Here is a 19152-nt window from a genome sequence, read left to right on the forward strand (position 1 = left end):
TGTTTGAGTCTGAAGAAGGGTCTCGACCCGAAACGTTGCCCATTTCCTTCACTCCATAGATGCTGCCGCACCCGCTGAGTTTCTCCAACATTTTTGTCTACCCACAATTTCTTAATGTCACTTGTCTTGTCAGAGTGAATGGTTTATCTATTTCACAAGAAATATCTGACAAGTCACGAAGATGTTCTCATAGTGTCAATAGGCAGGTACACACCAAATTGTAAGGCTTGGATACCAGCATTAAACCGTGTAGGAAGGAACTGCAGATGCTGGTTTACACTGAAGATAGACACATAAAGCTGGAGTAACTCAGCAGGACAGGCAGCATCTCTGGATAGAAGGAATGGGTGACATTTTGGGTCGAGACCCTTCTCAATCCGAAGAAGTGTCTCGACCCGAAACATCACCCATTCCTCCTATCCAGAGATGCTGACTGTCCTGCTGAGTTACTCCAGCTTTTGTGTCTTATCTCCAGCATTAAACCATTCACAATATGTACAAGCTAACAGCTGCATTAATATGGATGCAATTTGGCCCACCAATCCTCCACCGTGCCTTATCACATCAATGTCTGCTCTGCCTACTCGACTGACTCTTGAATCTGCTTTCTAACCCAACTCCCTAAATTTATGTTGCAGAACTGCATCTCTTTTCCTGTGCACTACGACTACTTCCCACTTCTAAATGCCCTGTAGCCAAACTAAGACGTTCCTGAGACACAAGGAACTGCAGATAGATGTTGGAATCTTGTATAGAACCCAAAGTGCTGGAATAACTCCCCTGTAAAGATAAGGAAATAGATAACATAGAACTAGTAAGAACGAGGGATTGATAGTGAGTGTGGACTTGGTGGACTGAAGGGTTGTTTGCTGGCTCTATCTCTAAACTAAAGTAAACATGGTCATCTAGGACTCCCCCAAATTTGCATATATTACAGGAGGAATGTTGTAAGGGTCTAAGTTCTATTGCCATTCCTTTGGACTCAGAATTTAGTTATCTCCCTTTAACTTAGTCCTGGTTCCACAAAGGAGCGACTTTCTACTTTAAATACCAACTACTATAATTCAAGAAACTGAAAGAGTTCATGAGGGGTACAAAATATCAAGCGTTTTGATACCCACCAGTGAGCTAGCTCCACCACCATGTATACATTTACTTCAGTGAATGAAAGAAGCAAAGTAGAAATACCCTCCTGTCGTTACTCACCAACACACTCCTCAAAGCCCACACTCTGCAATCCACTGTGCAAAAGCATGTTGTGATTTCTGCCTCTCCTATTTTATCTCCCCCCCCCCCCCCCCCCCCCCAAAAAAAAATCAGCTCTAGCCCAGACAGGTGAGGTTAATTACAGGCCACAATTCCAATTGTAAAGAGAGGTCCCTCATTAAAGGTACCATGTTCACCTGCTCACCCAAAATCTGCAAGCTTCAGCATAAAGAAAATGCTGCAATATTTTAACTGTAACCAAAATACTAGTTGTGTCATAAGATAAACTTAGTAAAATAATGGAGCAACAAATACAAACCTGTTGGAGCAACTTCGCAGCATCTCTGGAGGGAAATGTACAATTGACGTTTCAGATCAAGCTCCAACATCTACCCACTTCCCTCTACAAATGCTACCCAACCCACTGAGTTCCTCCAGTGGGATTTTAGTTGATCCAGATTCCAGAATGGGCAGTCTTGTGTTTGTGTGGATTAGTACTAGATTTTTCACACGTTAGCCTATCATGTCACACGTTTTATTCCATCTGAATCTGTAGGCATTATGTTATTTTCCATCTTCATGCATTCACTTTGATGCAGTATTTATGGTTAATAAAATATTCTTTATCAACTTTGGTGCACTAGCAGGTTCATGTAAGATACCAAGTCAAATTGTGTGCATTTTACTATTCCATGTAACAGAGATTTCATGACAGAATTATAAAGTTATCGTCATACGGCATAGAATCAGGCCCTTCGGCCCAACCTGCCTCTACTACACTAGTCCCACCTGCGCATTTGACCCATATCTCTCTAATCCTTCCCGATCCATTTGGTAATAATTATCCACATATTTATATTTAGAAGATTCTAGAATTTGCCAGAATCATATTAATTCAGTTGAAAAGGGAAAGGTAAGCCATTGTCCATTAGGTCATGGTTAATTTATTAATAAATTATACCTTTGCACACTGTTACTGAACTTGCATCGCAACTGAAATTTTTGCCTAAACATTGCTACTTTATCAAATTTTGTAACTGATATTAATACAATTTCAGCTCAGCATATCTCAATTTTGGAATCAATGAGAAATAGTTTTTTTTTAGTTTAGGGATACAGCACGGAATCAGGCCCTTTGGCCCACTGAGTCCTCGTGGACTAGCGATCCCTGCACACTAACACTATCCCACACACACTATGGACAATTTACATTTATACCAGGAGGAAACCAAAGATCTCGGAGAAAACCCACGCAGGTCACGGGGAGAACATAAAACTCTACAGACAAGCACCCGTAGTCAGAATCGAACCCGTGTCTCTGGCTACACCACCGTGCTGCCCAAATATTAGAGAAATGTAAGAGAACTTCTCAAACCAGATTCGAGACGAATTGTGTTTGAAATTGCATTAAGGGCCTGTCCCACTGTACGAGGTAACTCAAGAGTTCTCCCGAGTTTTCCCCTGATTCGAACTCAGAGAATGTCCGTAGCGGTTCCGTAGGAGTTCGTGGATGTCTTGTAGCGGCTGGTACGAGTAAAAGGTAAACATTTTCAGCACGAGTATTTTTTTACTTGTGGACATTTTTCAGTGTTGAAAAAAATGTTGCGAGTTTACTGGATTTCCCGAGTACCTACCGTTAGCATTACGAGCCGCAACGAGACATTCACGAACTCCTACGGACCCGCTACGGACATTCTCCGAGTTCAAATCAGGGAAAACTCGGGAGAACTCTTGAATTATCTCATACAGTGGGACAGGCCCTTTATCCCCCTTATCCAGCAACAAACTTAATGCCTTTAAACATTAAACACAAGGCAATTAAAGTCATGTTACAATCACCAACACATGTATCCCCGACTGGATGGTTTGACGGCCCCGTCCGTGGGAGAATAAGGAAATAAGATAAGACTTTATTGCCTTCCATCACAGTGAGGAATGTGGAGGAGCCGCTGTGGTGGATGTTTATGTTAACTTTTATGTAGTTGTGTTACTGGTTGCTTTTATTCTGGTATGACTATGGTAAATCAAATGTCACTGTACCTTAAATGATACACGTGACAATAACCGTTGAACCATTGAGATTGTATGCGATCATTTTTCATCCCAATCGAGGAATCATGTTTTATTCTCACAATAGGAAAGTATACAACCGTAGTCATTCAAAGGACTTCTTTAATTTAGAAAAAGGTATCATTTTTATCATTTTCATTTCCTTTACAAATATTCTTCATTTATATATAATATATATATGGATATCCAGTAATTAGAATCAACTGCGACTTGACCTTTAGTAAAAGGTTGGATGACTGGGTTGTTGCACAAAAGCCCCATTGAACATTAAAGCTGCTCAAAAATAGTAATTTTACAATTATTGCAGCCAGATTAATGAGAATCGCAGGCACTTTTGAGAAATTGCACTGGGCCACAAATTCATCAGTTTGAAAGTGTGTAAAATAAACATGATGTTCCTTTGGCATAGCTATGATGTCCCAGTGCCACACTGCTAAAGGTGTAACCTCACTAAAGCAGCCCGGCTTCAAGAATTCAATCTGACAAACATTCAATGATTCTTCTCAACGTGTGACGTTTAATGAAGGTTCCTCAGGGAGTGTTTCAAGTCATCAATAATATTTTTGTATAAATGATCTTCTGGTAAGCAGGTTTTCCAAAAATAATCTATTTAAAAATATCAAAAATGTATCAATGATGTACAAGGTCTCCATATCCTTGTGATTTCTTTGCAGAACTGAACGTTGTGAAACTTTTGTCGGTCAGGAAGTAGAACCGTATAGTCAGTCTTCTTCACGTTTCACCAAGTCCCATGAAACAGGTAACAGGTTTAGCTTTCCCAGTTGACCTGGATAAATAACCTGCCCTGCAATTCTGACTCAAACTAAATGACTAGCCAAAGTCAGTATTTGATTAAAAAAAACACATTTTTGATGCAAGCAGGTGGTAAAAACAAGACAGCCCAGTTTCTTCCCCATTCAACACGCAGTCTTCAAATATACGACACTGCCACTGGTTCATTTCAGGGTTTAAATCCAAATCCAGGAGTAGTGTTTGCATACCATGGCATTACGTTCATTTCATTAAAACTAGTGAAGGAAGATTGTTCTCCAAGGAACAAATATAATCAGCTAAAGCAGGCACGAGAGATTTGTGACAATCTGAGGTAATTCTGTGTGCAGGTCAATCAGGGTTCAACTTGGCTCAGTGAAGAGGAAATGGGAGAGTGGCAGAGAAAGAAGGGACCAAAGCAGAAAGAAAGAAACTCGCTTCTTAATCCTTCTCTCTAGTCCACTTGATCATGGTTTCAGGTGACCTGTACAAGAAGATCAGTTTGGCATAGAGCTCTTCTTCCACATCCAATTCTCCGTTCTCTCTCACAAGGAAAATATCATGGCAGAGTTTTAAGATACGATTCACACAAGGCAACTCCTCAAACATGATGGAATAGGAGATTTCACTGAAGAAGCCTCGCACGAACTTCCCGACAACCAACACAATTGAGATGTAGAGACCCATTATTCTGAAAAATAAAAAAATCCAAGGTAAGTTTATCCAATTTAGCAAGTCTCTCCTTTAGAAATATGATCATTATTAGAATGTCTATCCTTCATCGCAACAGTCAATCCTTTAAGAAATATTTTTTCATTCTCCATCTCTTGGATTAAAACAATACTATTAATATTAATTTCATTCTCAGTCCTGCTTACCAACAAATAGTTGTCCAGTTTCTTTTGATCAGAAGGTTGTGGGTTCAGAAAGAAGCACATAACTTTTCACAGCACTACTCCTACTTTAATTTAGTTTAGTTTAGAGATACAGCGCGGAAACAGGCCCTTCGACCCACTGAGTCCACACCAACCAGCGATCCCCGCACACTAACTATATCCTACACACACACGAGGGACAATTTACACTTATACCATGCCAATTAACCTACAAACCTGTACGTCTTCACAGCTAAAATTATACATTTATACACAGCTAAAACTAAAATAGAAGACAGTAAAATGATAAATTACCTAGATAACTAATCTACCAAAACTGGATATTTTAGAACAAGAGGAATTAGGAGCTCAGATCACGTGAAGAAATAAGAGAAACAATAAAAGAACTGAAAAATGGGAAGGCACCAGGTCCAGACAGTTTTAGTAATGAATTTTATAAAAGATTTCAGGAGTTAATGGTCCCACGGTTATTTAAACTATATACGCATGCTTTTACCGAAAATAAACTACCAGAAACACTAGCAGAATCTACAATCACGTTTATACCAAAAAAAGATAAAGATCTAGAAGAACCGGGCTCATACAGAGCCATATCACTTTTAAATACAGATCAGAAAATTTTAGCAAAGACTTTAGCAAGAGTAAATATATTAATAAATAGATAAATCCGGACCAAACGGGGTTTATACCTAAAAGACAATCATCCAATAATCTGAGGCCTTTTTAATATAATGTATTCATATAAAACAGAAAAGGAAGATTTATCAGTTGTTTCTTTGGATGCAGAGAAAGCATTTGATCAGGTAGAGTGGCAGTATTTGTACAAAGTACTCCAAAAATTTAATATGGGAGATAATTTTGTCAGATTGGTAAAATTACTATATGATAAACCGATGGCTAGAATATTAACTAATAATATGTTATCTCCAAAATTCCAATTATCGAGGGGCAATAGGCAGGGATGTGTATTATCAGCCCTGCTATTTGCACTTATGATAGAGCCTCTGCCTGAAAGGTTAAGAATGCATCCAAATATTCAGGGATATAACACTAATGACTCAAATAACAAAATTTAATTATATGCAGATGATATACTTTTAAATATTACAAACTCACAAACGAGTATCCCGACCTTATTAAAGTTAATAGAGGAATTCGGTTCTTTTTCAGGATACAGAATAAATTGGAATAAAAGCGAAATTATGTCATTAAAGCCGCAGAAAGCGAATCACCTATTAAAATTTCCATTTAAAATTGCAACAGAAAATTTTAAATATTTGGGTATCCAAATTACTAGAAGATATAAATCATTATTTAATGCTAATTTTATGCCACTATTAAACAAACTGAATGACTTGATTAAATTCTGGAAAACGCTTCCGTTGTCATTAATTGGCAGAATAAATGCTATAAAAATGATATTTTTACCACAAATAATATATTTATTTCAATCCATACCAATATATATACCAAAATATATATATTAGATTCTAATATTACCAACTTTAGTTGGGACTATAAAGTACATAGAATTAAAATAAATCATTTGTGTAAACCCAAAGAGGTCGGGGGACTTGCACTTCCTAATTTTTTGTATTACTATTGGGCAGTGCATATCAAGAATATAAGTCTGAAGAAGGGTTTCGGCCCGAAACGTTACCTAATTCCTTCGCTCTATAGATGCTGCTGCACCCGCTGAGTCTCCAGCTTTTTTGTTTACCTTCAAGAATATAATTTACTGGTTGGACAGTTCTTCTCAACAGATGGAATGGATAAAAATGGAAAAAGAGGATTGTACTCCGTGCGATATAGGAGCGATCCTCTTCTCCCCGATAAAATTGAATAATACATTATATAAGAAGAATCCAATTATACATAATACAATACGAATTTGGAAACAAATAAAATTAACTTTAAAATTAAGAAATCTATCAGTGCTAACACCTATAGTGAACAATCCGGTATTCAAACCATCTCTTATGGATAAAACATACAGACAATGGGAAAGATTGGGAATTAAAAAGATAGGCGACATATACGAAATGGGAAATCTGTTATCATTTCAACAATTAAAATTACAATTTAAACTGAATAACAACCAATATTTCAAATATCTACAGATATGTGACTTTATGAAGAAATATACACACAGATTTCAAAGTATAATCTCAGATTCATTGGAAGAAGCAATGAATATAAATGTGGATTAATATCATACTTATATAATAGTATTTTAAATAGAGAATTACCATCAACAGAGGCATAGAAACATAGAAAATAGGTGCAGGAGTAGGCCATTCGGCCCTTCGAGCCTGCACCGCCATTCAATATGATCATGGTTGATCATCCAACTCAGTATCCTGTACCTGCCTTCTCTCCATACCCCCTGATCCCTTTAGCCACAAGAGCCACATCTAACTCCCTCTTAAATATAGCCAATTAACTGGCCTCAACTACCTTCTGTGGCAGAGAATTCCAGAGATTCACCACTGTGTGAAAAATGTTTTTCTCATCTCGGTCCTAAAAGATTTCCCCCTTATCCTTAAACTGTGACCCCTTGTTCTGGACTTCCCCAACATCGGGAACAATCTTCCTGCATCTAGCCTGTCCAACCCCTTAAGAATTTTGTAAGTTTCTATAAGATCCCCCCTCAATCTTCTAAATTCTAGCGAGTACAAGCCGAGTCTATCCAGTCTTTCTTTATATGAAAGTCCTGACATCCCAGGCAATTAGAGAAGACTGGGAAAAAGAACTAACGATATTAATTTCGAAAGAAATATGGGAAAAGTATTTGATATATATACATAAATGTTCGATTAATGCTAGACACAATTTAAATCAATTTAAAATACTTCATAGATTATATTATTCAAAAACGAGGTTGAATAAATTTTACCCAAATATCTCTCCCATCTATGATAAATGTCTTTCTCAAAATGCCAATATTACACATTCTTTTGTTTCTTGTACAAAACTTCATAAATGTAGGTGTGATATTTTTGATATATTCACAAAGCTATTTAAGATAAAATTGGAACCTAATACTGAAAAGATTCTATTTGGAGTAATGGGAGACGGGAACAAATTAAACACATCCCAAAACTCATTTTTTAATTATGGGTTAATAACAGCAAAAAAACTCATACTTACATTTTGGAAAAATGCTACTATACCAACGCTTAAAATGTGGATTAGTAATATGTTGGACACAGCACACCTGGAAGAAATGAGACTCCTCCTAATAGATAAACGACCAATTCTTAACGAGTTGGTCTCCATTTATTGGTTTCTTGGATTCATGTGGTGCAACAGTATTGTAAAAATTAAATGTTTCAGGTATGGGTGAAAGATGATCAACAATATAAACAAGCGTCTATTTGATAATCTCCCTCCTGCTCACTTTTCTCGCTTATCCCTTTTCCTTTTTTATCTACACACACTACACTTTTCTTTATTCTTTACTATCTCCCCCCTTTTTTTTTCTTATTTCTCTCTTTAAAAAATAAAAAATGAAGTTGTACAGAGAATGTATTCTGTCAACATATATTAGGCACCTGTAAAAAGGTACCACTGTATTGTACTTGCTTCTAATAAAATATATATATATATTTTTTTAAACCTGTACGTCTTCGGAGTGTTGGAGGAAACCAAAGATCTCTGAGAAAACCCACGCGGTCACGGCGGGGGGGTGTGTGTACAAACAGCGCCTGTAATCAGGATTGAACCTGGGTCCCTGGCGCTGCAAGCACTGTAAGGCAGTAACTCTACCGTTACACCGCCGTGCCGCCCACGTATGTAATGTTTTTGAATAAGTGACTTACAATTAACTTCCTGGATGTTATTAAAAATATATAAAAAGGGCCTCAAACATGTTGGCCCAACACTAGGAAGTTGATGTGCTAGGGATTTCATTTTACAAAGGTACACATTACAGCATGGAAGAAAGTGGGGGTACTTGGTAGTTGCTGAGGAGAACCCGTCAATTGTAACTCTTCGCATCTGTGATGCAGAGGCTTTCAATCGAAAACGTTAGTGAAGGCATCTGAAGGGCCTGTCGCACTTGCATGCGATTGCAAACGTTTGGCATGACGAAACGTGGTCGCTTGAGGCGTACGGGCACCGTATGGCCGCGGGGGGCTGGTCCCACTTAGAAGCGCGGAGTTGTGCGGGACTGGCTGTAGCGCCCAGATCGCCTGCGAGCCCTGGGACTAGCTGCAGTTCCGCTGTCCGGTCCCGAGCTACTGAGTGAGTTGCTGGCATGATCCCCCACCCCCTTCTTCTCAAAACTCCTGCCCTCCCCGCAACTTTACCCCTAGCGGCCCAGCCGCGCTGACCCAGGCCAGACTCCCCACACGCTGTGGAAGGAACTCTCCCAACCCCCCACCCCAGCGGCGCTGTCCTTTTACAGCTGCTGTATTGAGGGATAGCCAAGTATATCTTTCTCGGCTAACAATCTAACCTTCGGCCTCCAAGACGCAGGTAAATTTTCGGGCCTTATCTTAGCGTCTTCATTGCTGGGAAATACGGTAAATACATTTTGAGATAAAATTGAATCAAATTATAACATAATTATAATCATAATTTAGTATTTAATAATTTCCATTTCCCGGGTCTCTGCTGCTGCAAGGCAGTAGCTCTACCGCAGCGCCACCATGTGTTGTGCTGTTCTACATTTTACACTCTCACTGCTACCATTACTGTGTGGGATCCTGTCTCCAGTTTCAGTGACACGATCACCGTGGTTCCACAACAATATCATTTCAAAAGTACAAACAAAATAGAAATTATATGCTCAGCTCCATTCTCCTCCTCTATGCTGCTGCAGTGATTTGTACGAGCAATGTAACCTCAGCAGGCATTCCGCATTCCAGAGATGTAGACTTTGGCTATGAGAGTCTTACTGGCTTATTCAATGGATTTTCAATGAATGGGATACACTCTGGTCGAAGATTCATCACAATGTAGAATCTATACATAACTAAAAGTCTCATTTTGTATGTATGTATGTTCCCGAAATACAGCCAAAACGGTACAGGATAGCGCAACAATTTTAGGGGCGCCTAACTCACCATTCGCCTGCGGTGTGCAGTAGCAAGTTTTGTTCGATTTTACAAAGTTTTTCCCTATATAAACTTTAATTTACTTTATACCGTGAGCGGCACTGCGCTCCCACTTTCCGGGCCCGTCAGCTACACCTGCACAGTTGGGAGAAGGTTGCCGGGCCCGCCGCGATTTTCAATTCGCCATTTTGACTGGCATCGCAACGGGAATCTCTGGCGTCATAACAGACACCCAACGAGTCCACGGGTCGTCTAGTCTTTTATTAAAACTTTGCACGATAAAAGAAAATGACATTTGTAGTTGCAACGTTTATGACAGAGACGTACCCGTGTCCAGCGAGGAAGCCAAGGCTTGGTGGGCTGACCTTGTCACTAAAGATGACCATCTGCAGTTCATTACACTCGTTCTGTTTACACTCCTCAGTTTTGGCCTGGATCACCCACCATTCCAAGATTCCGTCCGGATCATTTGCATTCCTGCCAACGTGCCTTTGCAGTTCCATCGTCACGTTTAGATAATTGTTTTCATGCTCTATCAATAGTGAAACATTGTTAAAGAGTTACTTTGGAAGAGGAAGTATCATCTCATCAAGTCTAACTGGACACCTTCGATTTTTCTTGTCAATATATATTATTACAATGGACCAAACCCCCACAGAGTACTTACTACCAGCTCCTTCATTGCAGAACTCTATCACTGTACAATAGTGACATATTATTATTTAGTGTGTAGGAAGGAACTGCAGATGCCGATTTAAACCGAAGCCAAGACACAAAACGCTGGAGCAACAGCGGGTTAGACAGCATCTCTGGAGAAAAGGAACAGGTGACATTTCGGATAGAGACTTCTTCAGAGTCAGAGGAAAGGGAAACTAGAAACATAGATGGTAATGTAGAGAGATATAAAACAAATGAATGAAAAATATGCATAAAGGTAACGATGATAAAGGAAACAGGCCATTGATAGCTGTGGCCTGGGTGAAAACGAGTTATAGACAATGAGACTCAATAAAACGGCTTTGAAGCTGGTGCAACTACTCGCTGGGGAGGGATGGAGAGAGAGGGGATGCAAGGGTTACTTGAATCAACATTCATACCGCTGGGGTGTAAGCTGCCCAAGCAACATATGAGGTGCTGTTCCCCCAATTTGCGTTGTGCCTCACTCTGACAATGGAGGAGGCCCAGGACAGAAAGGTCAGTGTGGGAATGGGAAGGGGAATTAAAATGTTTGGCAACCGGGAGATCAGGTAGGTCCAGGTGGATTAGTGTGTCGTGATCCACACAATCAATGTACGTGTCCAGTCGCAAAGTCAATGGGTGAATTCAGTGTCAGTTCTTCTTTGAATCAGAAACCCTATGTTTCACTCACCTGGGTTTAATGTGTGATGTATTATTTATTTAAAGATAACATTCGATCACACATCTTGACAGTCATGAAAATCAAAACTGTAAATCTGTTTATCAACTGGACAACAGAGGAACGGTCCCATTCACTTTTAGTTTGTTTGGATTTATTTAATTTCTTTGAGGAACATTGACGAGTAGTTCAATTAAATGTTCATGAGACAACAATGTTCCAAAGAAAAATGAAGACTGCCCGGTGAAAATTATAACATGCAATTTATTCCCATCAATCAGCAAAGGATTTAGTCGGCAAACAGTTTCAATCGCCGTTTTTAAAACAAAAGAATCCCAAGGAATAAAATATATACCTGAATTTATCTGTTCAACAGGATTGGCATCTGGGCCATTTGGAGCTCTGATGTACTTTGGCAGCATATGTGAGATCAATCTGTAACAGTTGTACAGAAATATCAGGTTAACATACAATCCTGCAGTTGCAGCACCTTTAATGGAGAGGAATGCAGATTGAGCATGGTACAGAAAGTTCTAGATGTGGACACCATGACATCGTTCACTAATCCAGAGGATTATATTTTGTACAATCCATTCTGTAAACTTGCCTCAAAATAAGAGTGTCATTCCAAATATATAATTAACCATCACATGTTAATTTTCATTTGAAAAAATGTCAATGGGTACCCGTTTGCAAGCCTGAAGGGCCTGTCCCACTTTCACGATCTTTTTTATTCGTGGACATTTTTCATCAGGCTAGAAAAACGCCCCGACCTACTTGATGCCACGAGTACCTACGACTAGCATCATGACCTACCTATGACCTCCTACGACCTCGTGACGCCCATGCTGTGAGTATGAGTCAAGGGCAAACTCGGCAGAGGTCGTGAATTAGGTCTTGAAAGTGGGACAGACCCTTTATTATTTGGTCACAGCCAACTTTTACTCTAGTTTCCAACCTCTCACCATATTCGGTGAAACGTTGCCTAGTCTCTGCTTGAAGTGTGTCAAAGAAACTGTTTTGCCACACCCGTGCTTGGTCTGCCTAGGCCTGCTGCATCTCCCGGTCGACAAAGTGAGTTGAAATCCAAGGTAATAGTGCAGTCAGTGGTGGGCGGATCAGAAAAAATGAATAAATACATAAAGGCATACACTGGTTCCTTGCGCGTTCCCAGGAGAAGACCGGCCAACTGCTCACGCACAGGGTTCTCCGGTTCCAGATCAATATTGTGCTTCTCGGATGCGTGTTCATGGACTCCACCTAGACTCAAGTCTCTGCATAAAAAAACACCAAATGTCCATCTTAATAATCGAGGAGAATACACAGGATCGATCACAGGAAGCATGAACAATTGTACTCTGATCACGTAGGTGGTCAAATGATTAGAAAGTTAATTGCAAGTTAAATATTATATTGCACAATAATAGATCACCATATACATTAAAAAACATTTTAAAATCATATTTAGTTAAATCGTCCAAACTGCTTTAAATTAATTTCAAGTATTTATTTATATAATGATTCTGTTTCAGTTTTAAATATTCTTAATAAATATAGATTTTTAATATATTTTAATCAGATGGTGTTTTTTATTTCTTTCTCAGCAATTATTTTGGTGAGGCTTATTCTGTCTTTTCTTCCCCAACTTGTTCCATTAACCTCTCTCCCCATGCACTGGTTGCGGAGGTGGGACTGCAGCATACGTGGCCATGATCTGCAAACTCCCTCTTTCATGCCCAGTTTCTCCAGCATTTTTGTCTACATTGGTGAGACCAAGCGCAGGCTTGGCGATCACTTCACCCAGCACCTCCACTCGGTTCGCAATAACCAACTTGATCTCCCGGTGGCTCAGCACTTCAACTCCCCCTCCCGTTCCGAATCCAACCTTTCTGACCTGGGCCTCCTCCATGGCCAGAGTGAATCCCACCATAAATTGGAGGAGCAGCACCTCATATTTCGCTTGGGTAGTTTACACCCCAGCGGTATGAACATTGACTTCTCCAATTTCAGGTAGTCCCTGCTTTCTCATTCTTTCCTCTCCCCTTCCCAGCTCTCCCACAGCCCACTGTCCCCCTCTTCCTTTCTTCTTCCCCCCCCCGAGCCCCACATCAGTCTGAAGAAGGGTCTCGACCTGAAACGTCGTCTATTTCTTCGCTCCATAGATGCTGCCTCACCCGCTGAGTTTCTCCAGCATTTTTGTCTACCTCCTCTTTTATGCCCGTGATTTGCTTATGTACAAATATGATGCATGGACTCCTGCAAATTTCAGTCACATCCAAAGCAGCACGGTGGCGCAGTGGTAGAGCTACTGCATCACAGAGCAAGAGACCCGGGTCGATCCTGACTACGGGCGCTGTCTGTACGTCCGTTTGTTCGTTCTCCCCCTGACCTGCGTGGGTTTTCTCCGAGATCTTCGGTTTCATCTCACACTCCAAAGACCTAGTTTAATTGGCTTGGTATAAATGTAAATTGCCCCCAGTGTGTGTAGGACGGTGTTAGTGTGGCTGGTTCGCTGGTCGGTGCGGACTGGGTGAGCCAAAGGGCTGGTTTCCACGCTGTTTCTTTAATCTAAACTAAACTATACTAAACCCAAGGGACTGAATTGGCGCTGTGTGTTTTCTGGTGTAAGTGTGGGCTAAGAATGAGGTTGATGTGGGCTTCAGGAGAGGCTGAGTGCTGACAACCATGGTCTGAGGGCTGGAGCCTAAGCTGGGTTGGTGAGCAAGACTACGGTCATGGAATGGGTGAGGGTGGCTGCAAGGACTGGGTCTGTGATTGGGGCTCATTCTAAGCGAGGCCGGGAAGGTGGAGATCAGAGCGATCATTGGATTATCCCCGGCTGAGCAGATCGGACGAATTTCCTGCCAATAAAATTGATATTAAAAATGATCTTACCTCTGAAAATTCCACATAAGGCGAAGCGTCATCACGGATTCATCGCTTTTGAGTTCAGCAATCATTGCCTGGCGACTGGGTGGACTCACACTCCACAATGACCCCGAACTCCCCTCGATATGCGCAGTCATGATATCCTTATATCCATAGAGTGAAATAAACTGCATAGCAGCCTTCAGGGTGGGAGAGGAGAGAGAATGTTTGGATGTCAGGAATTCTGGTGCAGAATCAATGAACCCCGAACTTTGCCGAATACGTTACTAATAAAAGATTTTATGTATATGCTTGAAATAAGAAAACTAATGGCTGATATCCTGCAGCTCGGCCCTTGCTCCCCCTCACCTCAGTCGCAACAGAGACAGTCCCCCATATTCCTCACCTTTCACCCCATCAGCCATCGCATACAGCACATAAACCTCCGCCATTTTCGTCACCTCCAACGGGATCCCACACGAGTCACATCTTCTCATCTCCTTCCCTCTCCGCCTTCCGCAGAGACCATTCCCTCCGCAACTCCCTGGTTAACTCATCCTTTCTCACCCAAACCACCCCCTCCCCAGGTACCTTCCCCTGCAGCCGCAGGAGATGCAACACCTGTCCCTATACCTCCTCCCTTGACTCCGTCCAAAGACCCCGACAGTCCTTTCGGGTGAGGCAAAGGTGTTGCACCTCCTCCAACCTCATCTACAGTATCCGCTGTTCCAGGTGTGGACTCCTGTGAGACCGAGCGCAGACTCGGCGATCGTTTCGCTGAACACCTCCGCTCAGTCCGCTTTGGCCTACGAGATCTCCCGGTTGCTAAACATTTTAACTCTCACGCTGACCTTTCTGTCCTGGGCCTGCTCCATTGTCAGAGTGAGGCCCAATGCAAATTGGAGGAACAGCACCTCATATTTCACTCAGGCAGCTTACATTTCCTTGTCCACCATCCGCTTTGATCTGTCGTTTTCACATCTCACCCTTCCATATCTCTCGTTTCCCTCTCCCCCTGACTCTCAGTCTGAAGAAGGGTCTCGCCCCGAAACGTCACCCATTCCTTCTCTGGAAAGATGCTGCCTGCCCCACTGAGTTACTCCAGCATTTTGTGTCTGTCTTTAATGACTGATTAACATCTTAAAACGTCACCACATTCCGGTACAGCCCAAATCCAGCTTTTGTGTCACAACTTCCATGCAAATAGACTGACTTGCTATAAACAGCCCTTAATCCTGCCCTGTGATGAGCGGCCCAGAGGAGCACTGGGATACGAGTCCTAACTAGTCACGTGTGTGTGTACCTGTATCCCAGTGTTTGTTTCACAGAACAGAAATGGTGGGGGATTTCGTGAATAGGAACTGATCATGTATTTTACCAAAACAGATTATGGAATCGTTTCTGCCTGTTGCAATGAGACTCCTTCTCACCCGCTTCACTGAGTGCACCTTTCTTACGCTCTTCCCCTTCCCTCTCCCCCATCCCAATCCAATGCAGAAAGAGTTCATACACTTTTTGATGCTTCCAGCTCACGTTGACAAGCCCTGGCCCCATTGGCATGCTCTGCCTCTGTTTCTCCATGTGCAAGCATGAAATGAAGGGGAAGTGAATGTGGGATACAGGCTGGTGCTGAGTATGAGGAGATAAGAATGGCCAACAGAAGGTAGAACACTGCTGGCCATGACATGGGATGGGGAAGAGATGAACCTGGCCCATTATGGCAATCACTGACACAAACCAACCTCCCTTCCATTGACTCCATCTACACTTCACAATGCCTCGGCAAGGCCACCAGCATAATCAAGGACCCGTCTCACCCTGGTCACTCCCTCTCCTGCCCTCTCCTACCAGGCTAGAGGAACAGAAGTTTGAAAACGCATATCTCTAGATTCAGGGACAGTTTCTTCCCAGCTGTTATCAGGCAACTGAACTGTCCTCTCACCGGCTAGTAGTAGGTTGTGGTAGGATGATTTAATTGCCTGATAGTAGCTGGGAAGAAACTGTCCCTGAATCTGGAGGTGTACTCCCAGGGAATTTGTTCGAGAAGATAGAATGTTCTATGAGGTAATTATGGATGGCAATGAGCTCTAGACTTGGCAGAAACATCCACATTGTATAAATATAATTATGCTCTTAAGTGGGATAAACCAAAACAAAACGGCTGCTTTTACCAGCCATTCTTGGTGAAAACATAAGGTTGGATGCACAGAACCTCTTTGAGTGCCGAGTCCAGCTGGAGAGAGGAAGGTCAGATATACAAGCATCTTATGTGAGTATAGAAGTTGGGAGGTCATGTTGCAGTTGTATAAGACGTTGCTGAGGCTGCATTAGGGGCATTGTGTTCCGTTCTGGGCACCATGTTATAGGAAAGTGTTGTCAAGCTGGAAAGGGTACAGAGAAGATTTACAAGGATGTTGCCAGGACTAGAGGGTTTGAGCTAAAGGGAGAGGTTGAGTAGACTGGGACTCTATTCCTATAAGATGAAGGGTGAACTTATTGAGGTGTATAAAATCATGAGAGGCACAGAGTCTCTTGCCCAGATTAGGTGTATCGAGGAGCAGAGAACATAGGTTTAAGGTGAAGGGGAAAAAGATTTAATAGGAATCTGAAGGGTAACATTTTCACACAAAGGGTGGTGGATGTATGGAACAAGCTGCCAGAGGAGGTAGTTGAGGTAGGAACTATCCCAACGTTTAAGAAACAGTTAGACAAGTACATGGATAGGACAGGTTTGGAGGGATATGGACCAAATGCGGGCAGGTGGGACATGTACCTGGGAAATGTTGGCCGGTGTGGGCAGGTTGGGCCGAAGGGCCTGTTACCATGCTGTATCTCTCTATGACTCTATTTCCAGCCTGTCTCCTACATTCACAGGGAAGTACCTGCCTGGGAGAAGACTTCACCAGATGTTTTCTACAGAACTACAAGCAAATGGCAGGATCTTTACAGGGCTTTCTCTTTGCTGGTGATAGCTGGATGGAAATGGCACTCATGTGAACGGGTTGTATTTAGTTTGTACTATTGCATTAACATAAAACAACATGCTTTAGAAACTTACTGGATTGCGTTCAAACATTGAACAGAGGTTATTATAATCCTTTTGGTCGAACGGTTTAAGTGAATGTTGCTGTGCACTCATTGTAAACAGGGGCTGCAAGTATAAGAGTAAAGAAATGTTTGTTATATTTCTTGAATCACATTTGATCAACATTGCAATTTAATATAAAGCACCATTTTCCTTTCAAGCACAATCCACACGATCTGAGGCAGCGGTAGAGTTGCTGCCTGACAGTGCCAGAGACCCAGCTTCGATCCTGACGACAGGTGCTGCCTGTACGGCACTTGTACACTCTCCCTGTGGAAGTGTGGGTTTCCTCCGGGCGCCCCGGGTTCCGCCCACATTCCAAAGACATGCAGGTTTGTGGGTTAATGGGATCGTTGGTCGGTGCGGACTCAGTGGGCCGAAAGGCCTGTTTCCATGCTATATCTCTAAAACTAAACTAAATACCAGGCAAAGTACCAGGGCTTGAGTCTCACTGTAAACTGTCACGTTGGTACAGGGGAACTGTGTCTGTGCTAGTACACAGAGGCCAAGTAAACCCATCTCTTGTGTTACCTGGAACGACCACTCACGTGAACATTACAATAATGTCATCCATGGTGGGGGGGGGGGGGGTGTCCCTGCATGACCCGAGGACCCCAGGGAATTTATGTGTGTGTGTGTGTGTGTGTGTGTGGGGGGGGGGGTAAAAAGGAAAAGGAAGTGGCCTAGTGATGAAGCAGGTTTTAAATTGCTGCAGCAACAGCTGGAACCACTGTAATCACGTATAGTGTTTTCTTTGACTGGATAATACACAGCAGAAGCTTTCCACTGTGCCTTGGTAGACTTGACAATAATAAACCAAACTAAAAAAGGACTTTGTTGTGCGAGAAAATAGAATGTTCCACCACATCTGCAGGCGGGGTGTTCCAAACTCCCAGCTGTCTATACCTGACTCGCACTTCCTCCCAAAATTTCTCCCATCGTCCAGAGTTCCGTACTCCTACCTGCCCTGCTCTTCAATCGAACAGGAACACGCAAACTTGGAACTTCCACTATCACACGTCTAAAAGTATCCCAGCTTTCTTTGCCTGCACACAACCAACGCTCATCGGCTTTTGCAAATTCCTGTCCAACACTTTGCAAATTGACCCAGCCCCAATTTAGAACTGGTGGAACAGCCCTATCCGTATCCATAACTATTTTAAAGCTATACAGAACAGTGGTCATTGATCCCAAAAGGCTGACCCTCCGACACTTTGGTTGCGTGTCCTGCCCTATTCTCCAGGTCAAGCTGTACCTTCTTCTTTAAACATCCCCCTACATATTGCATGAGTACACGTTCCTGAACACACCCTCCCTAAGCCCTTGGCACCATGGCAGTCCCTTCCATGGTGATCTCCTTAATCAATAAATCAACTGGGGTCAAGGAAAGAGCGTTCACGTCGCGACCCTCTTTCCACCCACATGCACAAGAAGCGCAAGACAGACACCATTATACGCAGATGCAGAGAAGTGTGCTCAGCTCTGTCTGAACAACTTCTCATCTTGTTTAAGAAGGAACTACAGATGCTGGAAAAATCGAAGGTAGATAAAAATGCTGGAGAAACTCAGCGGGTGAGGCAGCATCTATGGAGCGAAGGAATAGGTGACGTTTAAGGGTCGAGACCCTTCTTCAGATTCTAATCTTGTGTGTGGACTCGATAAGAAGAAGAATAAATCAACTATCCCTTCACTTTTAAGCTACCAGTCCTATCTCTGTAATGGCTGTAACATCCCAGTCACACGTACCTCAAGATGGCGCCCAACGCAGGCGACCATTTGCGTGCTAGCCACAGATGTAGATCTACAATCAATTATTACAATTGCTCCACACTTTTAAAT

The 19152-nt window shown here is 42.1% G+C and overlaps 1 protein-coding gene across 1 annotated transcript in view; it reads right to left on the bottom strand.

Annotated features, from left to right (window-relative positions):
• Positions 1-3358: 3358 nt before the first annotated feature.
• piezo1 (piezo type mechanosensitive ion channel component 1) overlaps positions 3359-19152 on the bottom strand; it is a 293127-nt gene continuing 277333 nt past the window's right edge. The window contains exons 48-53 of the mRNA XM_033036504.1: positions 17287-17379; positions 14256-14428; positions 12512-12634; positions 11716-11795; positions 10331-10535; positions 3359-4738 (exon numbers count right to left, since the gene is read on the bottom strand). Coding sequence (XP_032892395.1) covers positions 4489-4738; positions 10331-10535; positions 11716-11795; positions 12512-12634; positions 14256-14428; positions 17287-17379 — 924 coding nt within the window. The 3' untranslated portion in view covers positions 3359-4488. The remainder of the gene's footprint in view (positions 4739-10330; positions 10536-11715; positions 11796-12511; positions 12635-14255; positions 14429-17286; positions 17380-19152) is intronic.

Source organism: Amblyraja radiata, chromosome 17, assembly GCF_010909765.2.
Source record: "Amblyraja radiata isolate CabotCenter1 chromosome 17, sAmbRad1.1.pri, whole genome shotgun sequence".
In the NCBI taxonomy this organism is placed as follows: domain Eukaryota; kingdom Metazoa; phylum Chordata; class Chondrichthyes; order Rajiformes; family Rajidae; genus Amblyraja; species Amblyraja radiata.